Genomic DNA, 18,767 nt, shown 5'->3' on the forward strand with positions numbered 1-18,767 from the left:
TTATGTATTAATTAATATCTATTGTGTGAGATATTATAGCAAAGAGAAATAGTTAATAGATATTTAAATATTGTAATATGGAAAATTGAATTGATTTTTGTATTTTGCTATAAATAATAAATGTATTTTTAAAAACTACATTATTTTACAAATATACAATCACAAATAAAATGTATAAATATTTTTTTTTGTGATTTGTAAAAAATTGATAATTTGATTAAGATATTTTTGACAAAAAATATGAGACAATAATTATATAGGAAAATTAGATTAACAAAAGATTAATTAAACAAATATTTTCGAATTAAGTATAGGAGATCGCCAGTAAAAATAATACATAATTGTATAGCGTTATATGTTAAGTATAAAGGAACAATTTTATATTAACTAAGTGTTTATACGTTATTCAAGCAGGAGATATTATTATGTATAAGATTACAATATTTCATAAAAGTACGTCCGGTATAGAACGGTAGGGGAAATAGAAGGTTCTAAAAAAAGCGAATACCGTTTTATTGTATGTATGCCCAGTAGACAATAAAAAAAAGGTAAAATTAAAAAAACACCGTTTCGAAACAATTAGACAACAATTAGTAATTATTTTAATTCCTCGTAATAACAACCGTCTTAAAATAATTCATGAACTCGACTTTTTATTCGTCAGTTTTAACTGAGTGTGTATATTATACATAGATATCCGTCGGTGTAGGTATGTGTTTTTTTTTCAGAGATCATTTTTTTTTTCATACACTGTTCCAGCTCGCAACGTTTAATACAAAAACTCCGACAGATGGATATCATTACATTTGTAGTGGACATTTACATAATAAAATATTTGTTCTTCGTTCAAAAAAAAAAAAAAACACGCGGGTAGTTATAGAACTACGCCCGGTACAATAAAAAAATAAAACAATACGTTGCACATAAATACTATTTACGTAAGTACATATAGAGTTTAGGTATACATACTACTAGCTTATTATTCCGAATGCAGAAGAAAAAAAAGTAACAAAATACTATAGTATAATAATGTATTATTATTTTTATTAGTTTATTCGCGATGGACATATCGTGTACGGTTATCGAGTAAGTTTTTCTACTCCTTGTTGGAAGGTTGTTCGGAGTTTAGAAAGGCAAAAAAAAAAATCAACGGCTTCGTCCACCTGCACTTCCTGTACAAAATAATCTCTTCCGAATGACTTCTGGTATTGTTTTTTCCCCTCGTCGTTTGCCATGCCCGTTGTCAAACGCAGCCGGTCTCTGCCGAGTCAGGCGAAATCTAAAGACTCGTGTTAAACTAAATTCGTGTCAACGGCTAATTAACACACACACACACACACACAAGACGCCACCAAAACATGAGTTTACTATTATATTAAATATATACGTTCGTATTTATATATATATTATTTGGCGACAATTTGGCTTTCGCACCTACGCACTCACACGCATGAATACTCTGCATGACAGCCGCAAGCTAACAGGTTTTTTTTTTTGTTGATTATTATTACTATTTTTTTCTTATCCTCGCAAATTACTATAATCATCTTCAACCACGACATCTTGTCCAAATTATTTAACTATTTGTGTTTACTGTTTAGGTAAATTTATAATTGCAGAAGGTATATATTTGACAAACAAAAAAAAGTATAAAATAATAAAAATATATTATTCAGTTTTCAATATGTCAATATACATTCAAATGTAAATGTTGTATCTATTAATATTGTATAATAATGTACTATTAAAATACTAAAGCACTCCCTCGAAAAAAAATCAGGAAAATCGCAAATTATTATACCTACTAGTACCTACAGTAGTACCTTTTATATATAACTTTAATATTTCAGTAGATATAGCTAACCATTGTTTATGTATGTTATAGAAATAACAATATTTTAGATTTATCAAGTTAATTCATAAAAAAAAATAAATAAATTAAAATAAATAGTTTATTATATTGATGTTGTATGTCATTATAGTAACATTACCTTATAATAGATAGGTCAATTTATCATATATTTTAATATATTAGCTATTAAAATTGTTTTGTGATTGTATATTTCACAAAATGTACAAATATCTACGTGTTAGTGGTTAGTCTACAAATTTTAACTATTTGAATGTTAAAATTATATTATTATTATTATTATTATTATTATATAATTTTCTTTTTAAAAAACTGTTAAAACTTGCTGTTAGTCTTTTAAAAATCAAAATATTTAGATAGATATGTTCTCTTTCAAATACTCGGTGAATAAACATTGTAATATTGTAGTTACTGATGTTTGTTTTAACAAGCTTTTTATGACCCCTCATGGAAATTGTACATTGTAGAGTATCACTATCATGTATACTTATTAATCGAACAAATCGTACCCATTCATGAATGATTGTCAAAGCCCACTGAAGACTTACAAAAATGTAAATGGGCATGATCGAGTGAAATTTACAAAATGAGACCGGTAGTTGTGGTCATGGGCTTAAAAAGTATTGATTATAATATTATACTATTACTTAGACTACTTTCTTTTTTCTTTTTTTTTTTTTTAACAATTTCATTTTGGTTAAATGCGGCAAGCCCGCGTTCCCCGAGGAAAAAATCGCTGCTGCGTGTACGAGTCAAACAGAAATAATTCAATTTCGTGAAATAATTAAATCTCATGTTAGACTTCTCACGTTCTGTTATTCGCTTCTTTTGTACCCGCAGAGGCTGTACCGTTCACGGACGTGTGCGCCCAACAGCGTAACAAAGTAGTCGACCGGCAATGAAGCATCCCGACGTAATACCTATCGTGTTACAAATACTCGGCGAATAATAATTGAACCACTATGCGTAGTACGTACGTATGCGATTATTAACATATTTTCGGTATGCCTATACTGAATTCAATCACACACCGTAACTGGTCGCCTTCTACATATTATATACATACGTCTTGTTAGAATATTAAGATAAATGGACATATTTCATACTGAATCGAAATGTGAAATAAAACGACGTTTCTCGATTTTTTTTCTTTATAAGAATTATGTCTAATGGCCATGCAATAATTGTATTGTACTGTATAGACTTCGGAGTCAACCGTGTTGAAAACAGCGTTTACCTATACATTTTTGAGTATCTGCAGATATATTTTATGTTACGCACATTCACCTAATTATATAATATATAAATAGCTATAATTTGTATCGTGATTTTCTTATATCACTTTTATGTTGGTCTACTGCAGAAGAAACAATTAATATAGCTGTATAGTAGACATAATGTTGTTCATATGAATGTGATGGTCGTTCTAAAATATAATTTTGTTACATAATTTAATGCTACGACCAACTACATCGCCACATACGGTAAACCAACTTTAATTTATTTGTTAACCAAAATAGTTTAAAAATAGATCAATATTATTTAAGAACAAAAATAATTGGAGAGAAATTATTTAAAACACTTTTTCGTAAATTTTTGTTCTCGATCTTAAATTACTTTTTATGAAAACCGACATCATATACTTATATCTACGTTATACTTTATGAAGTATAATATTTAAAAACCTTTAATATTAATTATGTTATGACAATTATTCAAAGTGAATAATATACTAAAGCTAAACTTTAAATATGAAAGATTTCTAAACAGTGTCCAAAATTATTTTTCAGAAATGGCTGTAAAAGTAACTTCATATAGCTACTATAGCATATAATATGTAAGTCTTAACAATATTCCATTTATAATTATTTACCAAAGAGGAAAAGACAGAGTTTTTGTGGCCATACAACTTAGAGTAGACGTAAAAGTAGGCGTATAGTGTTGCAAAAGATCAAAATCGAGAAAAAACGACGATTTATAAATTTGTTATTGCCAAATCATCAACAATAATATGAGTCGATAAATTTTGTTTTGTTTAAAGTCTTATTGGTTTTAATCAAACGCGCTAACAGATAATATAATTATATTATTTTCGTAGATCGTATAATACATCATCGTATCAAAATATTATATCCATATTACCTACATACTTTTATACTTGAATTACGGTATGTGTACATTACTTATATCACAATATTATTATGTTATGACGATAATATAATCAGTAACGATGATGCTTGTGATGACACGAGCGGACAAAACATCGCACAACGAATACCCTTCCTAGCGCGAATCGAACTTGCAGTGAATAAATTATAACACATCGCGTCAAATTGCAGTATGTGTACCTGTACGTGTATTATAATAATAATTTCGCCTTATACATATTACTGTCACTCAATGATAAACGTGAATTTGAAGTTACATCTAGAGTAAATAATAATATGTAAAAAGGAGGTATATATAGTGGAAAAAAATACAACCGCGAATGGATTGTAAAAAGAGAGAAAAAAGACGTCAAACACGACGCAATAAAATATCTATCTCAAACGTCGAATGTTCTAGTGGTGGCCTATTACGCGTATATTTTTATAATATTATATTCTCAGTCGTGATCGTGATATTGTGACATGGGCGCTTTCGATGGGCGACGGCGATCGTCCTGCCACGTGGGCGCGCGGAGATGGCTGATGGGGGGACGCTGCGTTTACAACTATACACTAAGACTGTGCATATAAACACTACCGCACGGGCACCGGAACCATTTTTATTATTATAATACGTAGAACACTGCGACTTATTGTTATAATACGCGCGTATTAATGATAATATTCTTAACGTTTATCGCGGTAAATACGCGACCGCGCGCTGTGTATAGTCTTACCTAGCAACTTGGTGACGGCTCCTTGTTGGTTGAACACGTGATGGGCGATTTCCGGGTACCCGCGATATCTGTTGGACAGCTCGAGCAGTCGCGAATGCTGTTGGTGCTGTTGGCTGGCCGCCATGGCGTACAGTTCGCGCAGCGTGGCTGGCGACGGTGACGGCGACGGCGACGTGGACTGCGGCGGTCTGCCGGCAACTGCGGTCGTGATGGCTGTACCGGGCGAAACAAATAAGACGAACAAATATTAAATTAATAATATGTACACTATTGATAATATAATATAATATATATTTTATAATATTTATAATATATATTGGCGTATACTGTATGTGGGTTTTTGACACCCCTGCTATAGAGCTATTATACATAATTATTGATAGGTATTATAATTATCATGTCAGGCCAGCCATTATTTTACAATTTCTACTCAATAGTTTTTTATTTTATTCCAAAGCAATTATCATTATTGTTATTTAGAGAATTTCGATAAATGTGTGAAAATCGACTTTTTGCTATAAGTGTAGTTAATAACAGTTACAAGTATATGGAGTTTTGATGAGAAGATTAATGGATTAGGTAATGTTTTGCGGGGTACCCTAATACAACTCTATTCCGCTATAATACTTGTCTAATAAATTACTCGTCCAAAGTTTCTAAATATTCTACTTTGGAATGAGCAGGAATTAAAAATATATGTTGTCATACTGAAAAAAGTAAGACAACTTAAACAATAATAACGACAAAAATTATAAAAATATGATTTCTTGTTTCAAAAATTTAGTTTTGTGACAACTTAAAATTATATAAAAAAAACATTTTCAAAAATCCTTACTAGTTTTTAAAATAATAAGTTTTTTTTTGATAAAAGAATCACATAGCATACCTATAGCAAGAAGAGTGAAGACTATAAATAATATACTTACACTATATTATTTATTTATATTACCTATACTATATGCGGACACGTGACGCAAAATTAATTTAGACTATTGGACAAAAAAATAAAAAAATAGGAAATGTTGGTTTGGACGGAAGTACATAACCCTTATATACGCGCACACACAATATAATATTATGCTTATAGGCACGCACACTGAGAGACCTTTATATATAGGTACAATGTTTGCATACGGTTTTGATCGCGTGTACACGTAATTATAAATGACATTCGATATATTATGCACCTCCGTCGTTGGAGCGATGTGCTTCCCCGATTGGGTGGTATTGTATAATAATAATAATAATAATTTACAATGGCCTCTATATATAATATACATTATATTTATAGACATTTTTTTTTTTTAATCGGGAATCAACCGAACTTTTTTATTAGCGTTTACGATTTTTACCTTGAAGTATACAATTTCAAATATATTATGAACTAATTTTTTTATTACCTTCTGTACCGTGTACACAACTTTCTATATTATGGCTTATATTTTAACTCTACCCTACAATTAAAAAAAAATGTACATCGATCTTTTGGGAAATCATTAATTGGTGACATATGCAATGTTGTTACAGTTTCAAATAGATACATTTACAGTAGACTACCTATTTAGGATACAAGAAAAGTATACAACTGACATACATATAGTTATTGCATTTGATGTAGGTACTCTTGTTCCATTCACCTTCTCAGTACAAGCCTAAGAAGTATTTATTTCTGATGGCTTGTAATAAGTAAAACTATTTAATATTTAATTTGTTAATTACAGCTTTATATAAAGCCACAGTTATAATAAAACGACTTTTTAGGAATTTTAGATGTATTATAAATTTATTGTTCAAGATTTTTAAAATGGAAACTACTTTGAAATTTTAAAATAATGTATGTACCTCTTATACGTATTCATTAATAACATTATAATTTATAATTCTTAAATATTTTGTATTATAATTTATATTAGACAATCAAAAGCCAAAACAACATAGTATTTTTGTATTACAAACAGCGTGTGTGATAGTTTTGCTAAGAAAAAAAACTATAATTAACATGTCATCTGTTTATTTTATACTAGTTAGTAATTAATAACTGAAACAAATAGCATACGGCATTTTATAATATCACAATATAATATCATATTATTATCTAGCTCTAGCTTAACGTGGGAACACTATTTAGTTATTGAAAATTAAAAAATGATGGTAACTATTATAAGACATTTGCTCAACAATAGGGCCTGGTCATGTTTACGACCAGACTGATATTATATTATAGATTTATTTATCGTCATCATTATCAAATATAAATATAAATATTGAATACAAATAATTTTTTTCAATAATATTTTTTACTTACAAACAATATATGCTAATTAATATTTATTATATTAAAAAAAACGGACACTACACAGTGTAATGTACCTATATAATAGTTTTCATTTATATTCAATAATTTGGCATTTTCCATCGTTATTTTATATTATACAACGTGATTTACCAACCATGCTCTACACAAGACAGCTTTTAAGTAGTACAAAAAATCTTAAAAACTTGGAAATATGATGATTTTAGTGTATTCTTAAAAATTCTAAAATTCAAATTTTGAATAACTGCAACATTGAATTAAAAAAAGGATGAGCATGATTGGTGAATTACCTTGTAATTGTAGCTATACGCATTATGTACTACACCCATCATATTTTATAGTTATAACTTATAACATTGTTATAGTGTTCATCATATTAAAATAAAACACAATATAATTATCGTTTTACCTATTTTTGGTTCTGAAATGAAAACTTTTTACGAAATTCCAACCGTCGGTAAATGAAGTGTCACACGCGTTAAAAACAATTCACAAAAATTTTATTAGGGACATATATAATTATACATTTACACATGGTCGTAAGTATATGAACATTATAGGAACTATGCGTATAAATTGAATAGTTTGCTTAATTTTTTTCGGCACACGCGCTTTTACTTTTAATTAACGTATATTGCTCATCTATAAACAGTATAAACGACTATCCATAGTTAGCATATCGTATTAATAAATCGCGGCGGTTTATGGCCACACGGTCGACCCTGCAGCAGCCGGAGTGAACGTCTCGTTCGGGATTTGAACGCGGACTACGAGGCTGCTATATTACGCGACGGAGAAGAGTTGCGCGGCATATTATATTATTATAATAATTTATAATAAACGTATATATATATATATATATATACAAGTATACAACGGCGGCAACACTATATAAACCGCGTAACCGGTATAATATATACCTACTACGATATACAAATCATTGCGCCGAGACGGTACCCGCTACCTGTACCTATTTACTCTCATGTGCGTGCGTGTGTGCATGTGTCATTACGCGACTATATAATATAATAATATAATTCGATATGTTTGAGCTGAACGAAAACTGTTCGGCGGCGTATTACAATATAAAATATTATATTATTATATTGTGCGACATTGTTGTACGATATATTTTCATTGGTTATAATGTTATATCTCATACATATAAATATATACATAGGTACAGGTACATATTATATCTACCAACGAGACAAAATATATATAATTTTATAAACATTATTATTGTAATACGAGTCGTCGTGTTTTATATTCGCCACCTATTATCGTCATCCATATATTTTTTTTTACGGTCGGTTTTTTTTTTTTTTTTTGACGCGAATGTCGAAAACCCGCGATTCTCACACGCACACGAAAATAAAATAAAAATAATAATACGATGCCGCAAACGGCGGCGATCGAATGTCATATTAATCGTAAATAGGTATATACAATAATAATAATAATATGTCCTATACACACTTTTATCTACAATATTATATTATATTGCGTTTATAAAGCCGAGAGCGGTGTTTTTTTTCCCTAGTCGGCGGTGACCAATTGACGCGGAGATTTATGTACGGTACGTCAAACGCGGATTCGCCCATTACACGAGGAAATGGCAACCGCACACACACACGCACAACAACGATCGTCGTAACCGCCGCAATTATCGATTTTCCATATATATTCGAAACGGATACGACGAGTGGTTTTTTCTCGCTCCATAAGAGACCGTGCAAGTATTTCTCTGCTCTATTGAAAACATCCTATGTCCCGGTGGAGAGGTGTGGGTAGACAATTGTAGGGGAAAAGACATCGTTCGCGCCATTCGATTTGGTATTTATCGTAATATGGCCCCCGTGGGTAACAAATGTGCACGCCATAATAGACGTACCTACGTAAAATATTTGTCCAATAGATTTTCTACGCGTGTGTATGTGGACGCAGTAATCGCTTTTCTCTCTTTCTATCTCTCTCTCTCGGTCTCTTTCTGAAGCGATATAATATATTATAATGAAGGGAAAACACAATAGGATAAACACATGAATCCTCGAATTGTACAATATCGTTATTATGCGCTTATTTGTGATATTTCACGATAATTTTCAGGCGAATTTCTCATCCAACCGACATGCGAAAATAATATATTGTATGTATAAAGTATAATATGTATGTATATAGACGTAATAATAATAAAATAATATAATAAAATAACAAATGATCGCAAAAAACCGTAAAGGTGTTACACGCGTGTATCTACCTAATAATAGAGAATTGCTCGACTATCATCTTATATTGGTACCTCCTATTATTATAAATATTTATTTATATTATGTGTGTGTATATATATATATATATATATATATATATATATATATATATATATATGTATTTATTATATATATATTAGGTATATCGCGAATGCTAACAGTCGTCACCGATGTTTCCACAATAATAATAATAATATATAATAATACACTTCATTAATAGTAATAACGATAACAACGTATCGGGAACACTGATGTTCTTCGCGAAGATATATAATATAATATAATATAATACGCATAATACATATTTACTATTATTGTCATTATTATTACTCTTGTTATTTTTGACGGTTTTAAAATTCGTTTGTGTACCATATTACGCTTCCTACATGGCCCACTTTTGACGAAAATTAAATTGGTATAAATGGATTCCAAAATTACGGTAATTTGTTTATTTATGATACAAAATAAAATGAAAACTTTTAAAGATTTATACATCTCAGAATACATTAACGTCATTATATGCCACTGAAATGATTATTAAATTATATGCATTTACGAGGTACAATAACAATAATATATGGAATAATAATTTTTATATAATAAATGCAGTGTTTTCATTTTTAAAAAAATTAGTTCAACTTATTGTATTACCATAAAAAATTAATTTCACTGTGTACTCGTATACTTAAAAGTTAAAATCATTTCTTTACATACAATGATTTATCAGTTAATTTTCATTTTAACAAATCTATATTATAATGTCATGCTGAATGATGAGTAATACTCAAAACCTATTTTACAACTTATCGACTACTCCATTTAAAAAAAAAACTTTTTATAATATTTTATTCTAATTATTGTTTTGAATTTATGAACCTATAATTTAGTATAAATAAATAATATATGAATCCTACATTCTTTTTGCAAATATCGAATTTCAATCTATGTTTTTTTTTTATTGTAAATACATTTATAGTCGCCATTCGGTATAACATATTAAATACTTTAAATTTATTTGAATAATTTTCCGTAATGTTTGTTTTTCATTTAAATGTATATTATAATAATATATTTAAAATATTTATATATATATATATATATATATATATGGATAGATAGATAGAAAGATAGATAGATATCGTATCACAGAATTTGCTCCTATATAATATTATTTAAATGTAAAAAGCTGGATGTGTTGCGTGTCATCAAGTTCATAGTTCGATAATACTATAAATTGAACAAAGCAAAGGGGAACATGATCAAATAAGCAATAATAATAAAAGTATATAGGTAGGTAATATTAATAAAAATAAGAAAAATAAAAATATAAAATATACATTTTTTTCATGGATTATATTTGTTAATTATACCAGTCTTAATAACTACAAGTTACAACATTATATGAATACAAAAAAATGGAACAAATATACACTTCTTCCTTCATAAATTTAATATGTTACTAACTTGAGTTTCGTATTTAGTCCCACGACCCACATCAAATCTTAAATTACGACAAATTGAAAGTATTAATTGTTGGGAGGCTTTCTCAAGACTAGGGTTCATCAAAAGTGTACTGACCGAGTTTGAATTACTACCTATATCCTTTAAAAACACTTAAATGCTTTATCGTCGGAGAAACAATTAATACTGTTCTATTATTTGGGATCTGAACGTTTTTTTATTTGAACGTGTTCAATGGAAATTTTTAAAGTACGCCAGTTACTCCATTAGGAAAGATCATAGATTCTCCTACCCCTATGATAACTCACCTGTTCTTAAAAGCTTGGCCTTGACTTTTTAACTGGTAGTAGCTGGGAAGTACGGTTCTAACTTTAATTTTTTATTAAAACATATCTCCAGCGCCATTCCCTTACTCATCTTTTATCCATATATTTTAAAGTTTCTCCCGAAAGTCGCATCATTCTTATACTCATGTTTTAGTCTATAATGAAATATGATATGAACGAATTCTAAGTACGCTGTACTCATATGTCTATTGCTATAATGTTGTTACTTGTTCCCTTTTTCTCTATTTTCTCTAATTAAATTATGAATTGTAAAACTTAACTGCAGATTTATTATGTTACTTATGATATTTTAAGATAACACACTATATACATATTATATTTCTTTTTTCTTTTGCATTCGTGTTTTATGGGTTTTTATACTAACTTTAATTGAAACCCTAAAGTGTTTTAAAGTATTATAATATTGTATACTGTTGTAACTGTGCGAAATACACATATTTAATTAAAATAAATAAACAGTTCTTAATTTTATTTACAAATTATTAATTATATTTTGTTTCACATTTATATCCAGTGCAATCTTGTTATATTAGTTGTTTAGCTTTTAAACCGAAAAATTAATTTTCGATAACCAATTTATCAGTGGTTTTTTGAATTTCCCTAATATTGTGTACCAATTAGGTATTTATAGTCCTCGTCAAGATACAGGATAGGTACATAACATATAGGTAATAACATACTTTGTTCTTACAATGAATAAGTAATTATACATTTTATACAAAACTTTATACATTGTAATCACTCGAAATATTTTATTCAAGCAATATTTTGTTCCACTGTATGAATTGCTTTATAGTTGGTAATATATTTTTTTTAGTTAAAAACGGGTTTATCCCTTCAATTCTATCCACCCGTTTCCTAACCTAACCGTTTCATTTTTAATGGCTACGTCCAAACGTTTAACCACTCACTTGAAACAGACGTTAAAGAAATATAAAACGGAAACCCATGATAAATCAAACTCAGGAAACGAGTGTATAAATGTATCATAAAATAAATGTCCGATTGGGGCTGAACATCATCGCTCGGCGGGGTTTTCATCCGCACGAAATCCAAGTAGGAAGTCAGAGATTTCACACGCAGCGGGAAGTTTTTGTCATTATACCCTGTGTAATAATCATATCGACGTACTTCACGCAGCTTACATAATAATAATGCGATGATGTTGTTTTGAATAATCGAGTTTTTTCGGACATAGGTATATTACAGGTGTAACTGATATACCCTTAATTGAAAAAAATAGTATAATAATAGAGTCCAAGAGTAGATAAGGAGATAATTCTAATGCGTACATGTACCGAGGTCAATGTAATAAAATATAACAATGTTATTATAAAAACGCAGTTATGACAACTACTGTCCATTATGGTACGGTGGTTATTTATTGTATGTGCACTTGGTGATAGATATTGCTGTGTATAATGCTATTGTCATAAAATTGTTGCGGTGGAATATGTGTGTGTGTGTGTGTGTGTGTGTGTGTGTGTGTGTGTGTCTATGTGTCTGTCGTTCGCTATTCAAACTTACAAGGCTGTGTAAATTATCAAACATTTTTCTAACACAACATGACAACAAAATATTGTTAGTATTATATTTAGTATACTTATACATTTATAAGGTACCTATAAATATATTTTGGTATTTAATACTTTAACTTATTTACACTAATATTTATTATAGTTTAATGTATTTTATGTATGCGCATGTTTATTATAAGTAGGTATTTATTTTATAAAAAATATAAAGTCTGCATTTATTATTAGATGTAACATAAGCAATTTAATACAAGTAATATGGGAATTCAACATTTTTTTATTTTATAAAAAAATACTAAAATGCCTGTATTAGATAAGCAAATTTATTATTTTCAAAAAAATAATATGAATATTACGGACTTAATCGATTTGACTTGACAGTTATATTTTTTTAAATTAGATACTATTCATATACTTATTATAATACATAGTTGTAAATGTTATTTAAATTATTAAATAATGATACATTGTTATATGTGTTATTTAAACGTTTTCAAGATAAAAAAACTAATTAAAAAATAAAATAATACTAACAATAAACTCGGAAGAATCAATAGTCTGAATATTTTATTCGTCGACTCGATGAAAATACGTGACCTCAGGTAGTCACAAAATTTCATTCGGGCGTATTCACCTAATTATAATAGAATTTCCGCTTGAATATTTCAGCAAAAGAAAAGCACTACCTACATAACGTAAGCATGTTCCTCGGAGGGTTATAGAAACATGCATACTATTGTAGGATGATAAATAATAAATGTGAATATCGCATGATACAAAACATTGTGTATCATATCACATATCGCATGCAGCACGAATGGGTTTCCAACAGGAAAGAGTAAGTTTTAATTTGTGCATAGAAATATAGAATATAGAATACACATATACAATATACGTATGTATATATGTATATATTATGTACATTTTAAAACGAGGAAATAGGGTGTGGAAATTAGGACCAACTGACACGATGGTTGAAAATAAAAAATAAAATAAAACCGTATTCACCGACGATCGGGCTACAAATTAATTATTCCAATCGTACCTATTTATTATAAACCAAAACTTATATAGCGTTCAAAACACGGTTCTAACATCAGTTTATTTTAAATAATATATCAAGTTATTAAATCCCCGAAAGCTTAAACAAATTTAATTAAACAATAGAAAATTATTAAATATGAGCGCAACATACAACTGATCGTAACTGAAAAATAGACTTCTCACGGAAAAAACTCGTGAGTGCCAAGTGGTAATATATATATATATATATAATACATATTACATACATTTTAATAATTAACAAGCTTAGTTATTATAATATTATATTATGAAATGTAAAATAGTAAATTATAGTTCCATATAATACACTGCTTTAATGTTTAACTAATAATGATGCAAAATGTATACAACTGTTAATTAAATTGAATTACGATAAGCAATCAAAATTAAAGATAAGTACTTAAATTAATTTATTTCAAAATTTCATATTTGAAATTAAATAACTAATAACTGATGATGAGTACAATAATTAACAACTATAACATTATATTTATACCTACAAAATTAAAACTAAATTTTATTTAAAAATAGACACTATTAAAAAAATATTTAATATTATCACTGAGAACATAAATTAGTTTTATAATTTATTTAAGTAGGTAATTTAAAGTGAAATATAATAAACATTTATTTCATCTATATATATAGAAAATAGGTAGTAACTTAAAGAAATCATTAAAAATAATTTAATACACATACAATTGAGATAAATTGTATATTATAAATGTAATGTTATTCAATTTTCTAGTTCCTTATACCGTATTTTAAATTTATTTAAAATATATTTAAAACATACAGATAAAAAACCGGTTATGTTACGTAATTTGTTTAAAATATTTAATAATAAAACTATTGTTAATACTATTTTGAATTATCATGTTATTATTTTTCTTAATGTTCTTGAATTAAAGTTAAAACTATTAATCATGATAATTATTTATTTGATTATAGTTGAGTGCACTTCGGATTGTAGGGTTATTAATATAATTTGATCTTTTTAAATTAAAAATATTATAATGCACTTATATTAATATAAAATTAATAATATAACAATAAAAGTATAATACATTATAATACCTTAATTTTATAATAATACGAGTATGTTATAGTATGATATTATGTATTTTTTAGTTAAACAATATATAATATTAATTTTATGCATATTCTTGATTAATAACTACAATCGAGAAAATATTAATAATATTATGTAGACTAGTTTTATCTTTTATTAAGATTAAATATCTATATTTTAAATTCCTCTACCAAAATGCTATCATGTTTCACTTTGAATATTTAATTATTAAATATAAAAGTAGTATATAAAATATATAAATATCTTATAATATTTCCATGCATGTCCAATAAACTAAATAAATTCACTTGTGTATGTATGTATAATTCAATTTAAATACTCGATGAAAATTACCATACAACTAAATCCTTTATAGGAAAACCTATTATTTAAGTATCCAATTTCATAAATTAATTAAGGATTTGTAGTAAAAGCATATAGTTTTCAAGTTCTAATTTAATTTAGAAAAGTTGTATAAACTGTAAAAGTATCACCAAAAAAATACATTCTTGCATATTATTGAGTACCTAAATTTTATTATTGATTTATTACAATGTCTTTTAAAAAAAAAGTTCCTCGTTTGCACAAAAAAAATATAAGACTTGGTTTATCTAGAATTTATATAAATAATACTTTTATTTATTCACATTTTATCAAAACGGCTAAATGATCTTTTTCCGAATCGTGTACTCTTATCTATAGTGAATCACGAAGTTGTTTTTACAATTATTACTACACTATAGATTAAAATATATGCTAAAGATAAGCAACACTAATGTACCGATTGGCAACCATATTTTATCCGATTGGATGTGCATAAATTTTAATTTCATATTGATAAAATTATTAAGGAAACAAAAATTTAAAAAACGCAAATAATCAAGAAAATGCAGACATTATTTCTATATATAGATATAATAATTGAATCAGTAGTTTAAATGTACTTATAAATGTACCTACATAAAATATTCGTAAGGTATAGAAGCCTATAATGATATACATTTTAATTTTAAAATGTATGTATTTTAATTTTTGTAAACTAAATAACTCTTGTGTACGTAAGAATATACGAAATATAAAATTCATTAATACCTAATTAATAATTATGGAATATTCTGTGTTCTAGAAATAAATTACTTAGCTAATAAATATTAATGATTATGTATTTATTTTAAAATTTAATATATCAGTTGAGTTGTTAATCAATCGCATATTTATAAAATTGATCTAAGTATAGCCATATATTTATAAATTATATAATCGCGTGTTCATAATGTATTTTATATACAATGTAGTATGTATCTAATACATTTTTTAACCCGAAAAATAGACGATACGTAGTATAATATTGTTTTTGTATACTTTTTTTCCTTTTATGTAGTTTGGAACGGTGAAGCTATTATATTATGTTTAGTAATAGTATTAGCTTTTGCATATTACATCTACAAAATTACGCAAAATTTCATATAGTTTTATACTATACACAAGTTCTCGAAAATACCGTATAATAAAGTATGTCATCACAACTTATCTGAAATTGTGGTATGTTTAGCTTACCTAATATAAATATTATATTACATTAAATTGTTAATATTATCATTGTAAATTTTTATAAATTGTATTATTTCATTCTTAAGATAATAATTATAGTTTATATATTTATGAGATACCTACTACTATAATATTATATAGCATAACAATATGATAACGTATTCTTACTATTCATAGCGCAATGGAATTCGCAACGAAATGTGTCAAAATATTTTATAAGCTAAAATTTTGTTATATGGGTACCTTTAGGCACTTTAAAAGTAATAAAATTAACGATATACAAATATACAATTATAAACGCTATTAAATCACATTTCTATTATAAAGATTTTATCATTTTTTTTTTACGAAAAAATTAGCGAATATACAATTAAATTGTCATCACCATCGAATTATGCGATAAAACCTACATAAGTGTTCGCCTCGGAGTGCAAACAATAAGGGAAAATAAATCAATTAGTCTTCCGTTCCCGTGCGTCTGCACACGTCGACGCGACAAGATCGACACAGGTTGGAATAGTAGCAGATCGCTTTTATTTTATTTTATTATACACCTATCTATACCCGCGAGCATCGCAATAAACGTGCGAATAAACGCGTACCGATCGGCACCGGCCGCAGAAACGTATAAACGTAAATCACGCCGTCGGTGTCTGCGGCGAGACGACGGCGATGCGTTGTTTTTTAACAGCGACCGCTGCGGGACTCGCGCGCGGAGCAAATCGGCCGCGCCTTCGGACACACGAATCCAAAACGTGTATTATAATAATAATAATAATAATAACAACAACAACAACAGCACATCGACGGGGAACGAACAGGTATCGGTCGCGAAACACCAAATGTACCTATAATATTATAATAGGTATAATATAGTAGGTATATTCGTATATATTATACGCGTACCTATATGGTATACCGCGCTCGTGTAGTCGTGTCCATCGATACTATGAGTATATTAATATAAATTTAAATATTCGGCGGCCTGCTCATCGTTACCTATCATAATACGTATATAGTATAGCGCAGCGCGCATGCGTGCGTGTGTGGTGTACAGACAGAATTATAAACTCATTATATTATTATTATTATGCCGGGTGAAGAGTGTAAAAACAAAATAAACTACAACAAATTTCCTCGTTTTTATTTTGATAAATGTTTTACGTAGGTATTAACATGGACTTGTCCTCTCTTGCCGCCACGCCGCCGCAACCACATAATGTAACATAATATATAAGAGAAACGGCGGAGACATGTTGATGGGTCAATTTAAAAATCGTATAATTTAATTGAGTCGGTTTCGATGTATTCTTTTAACTATTCAAATCACGCGGCCGTATAATGCCTGTACGGCGGCGCGGCGGTTGCTGTGAGCCTGTTGCGGACGGCGACGGGGCAGGCTGCTTGTGGCGGGCGGCGGGAGGAACGGCGTTGAATTGAAACAAACATTAACTGGATTGTATGTTACACGGTAATAAATTAAATGGTAAACACTCACTATATAATATAGTATGGATACAAAGGGGCTGTTGTACCATTATCTGACAAGACCAGTTGTCGCCTACAAATTTCATTGACACCGTCGTCGACGTCTTCGTCGCAACAACAGGTATGTGTTTTATTCTTTCGTCCACGTCTGCCGGGGAGGAAGGTTACCCCGCTGCCGCCACCGAAAGAGTAGATATATATATATGTATAATAATATATTGTACGCACGCCGCCGCCGCCGCCGAAGATCGCGGGTCGACCTTGCCTACGGAGTGAGTGTGTGTGTAATGCGTATAATACATAATACTATATACCTATATAGGTATATATATGTATAATAACGTCAATACAGCATTTATAACACGACATGTTAAATCAAACGCGTGTGTAAGTCGCGGATAAGAAGAAACAGCGAGTTAGAGAAAGGGACAGAGATATATAATAAAAATAAAACAGAAATGTATAAATAATATACCATTATATATATATATAATATGTTATATACGTATAGGTAGGTGTAAATGTACAATTATTTCATTAGAGAATATACCGTATATTATTATGAATTGGTATATAATGTCTTAGCCTTCGGGTACTATATATATAATATATTATGTCCGTATATAATGACGATGACGACGACCAACGCGTATTTATTGATACGTCTCTGAATCGTGTATAATATTCAACCATTTAGTCTGTCAATCGGCAGGTACATCCGATGAATTCAGATAAAGAAACATATTATGAATGGAAGGCTGCAGGCATATAGAGGGCAGTTATCCGCAGGTGTAAGTGTAGTCTATATAATTTTTAACATTATTAAACTTTACTTTTTATGTTTTACAATATTTTTAATTCGTTGTCCCGTTTTTATTCCCATTTTCTATGATAAATTGCGTTTAATTTGTAT

At 28.6% G+C, this 18,767-nt stretch overlaps 1 protein-coding gene across 1 annotated transcript in view; it reads right to left on the reverse strand.

Annotated features, from left to right (window-relative positions):
* Positions 1 to 18,767, reverse strand: part of LOC132927065 (protein gooseberry-like) — a 64,301-nt gene that overhangs the window by 36,154 nt on the left and 9,380 nt on the right. The window contains exon 3 of the mRNA XM_060991513.1: positions 4,755 to 4,967. Within this exon, the coding sequence (XP_060847496.1) occupies positions 4,755 to 4,967 (213 nt within the window). The remainder of the gene's footprint in view (positions 1 to 4,754; positions 4,968 to 18,767) is intronic.

This window comes from Rhopalosiphum padi, chromosome 3, assembly GCF_020882245.1.
Source record: "Rhopalosiphum padi isolate XX-2018 chromosome 3, ASM2088224v1, whole genome shotgun sequence".
In the NCBI taxonomy this organism is placed as follows: Eukaryota; Metazoa; Arthropoda; class Insecta; order Hemiptera; family Aphididae; genus Rhopalosiphum; species Rhopalosiphum padi.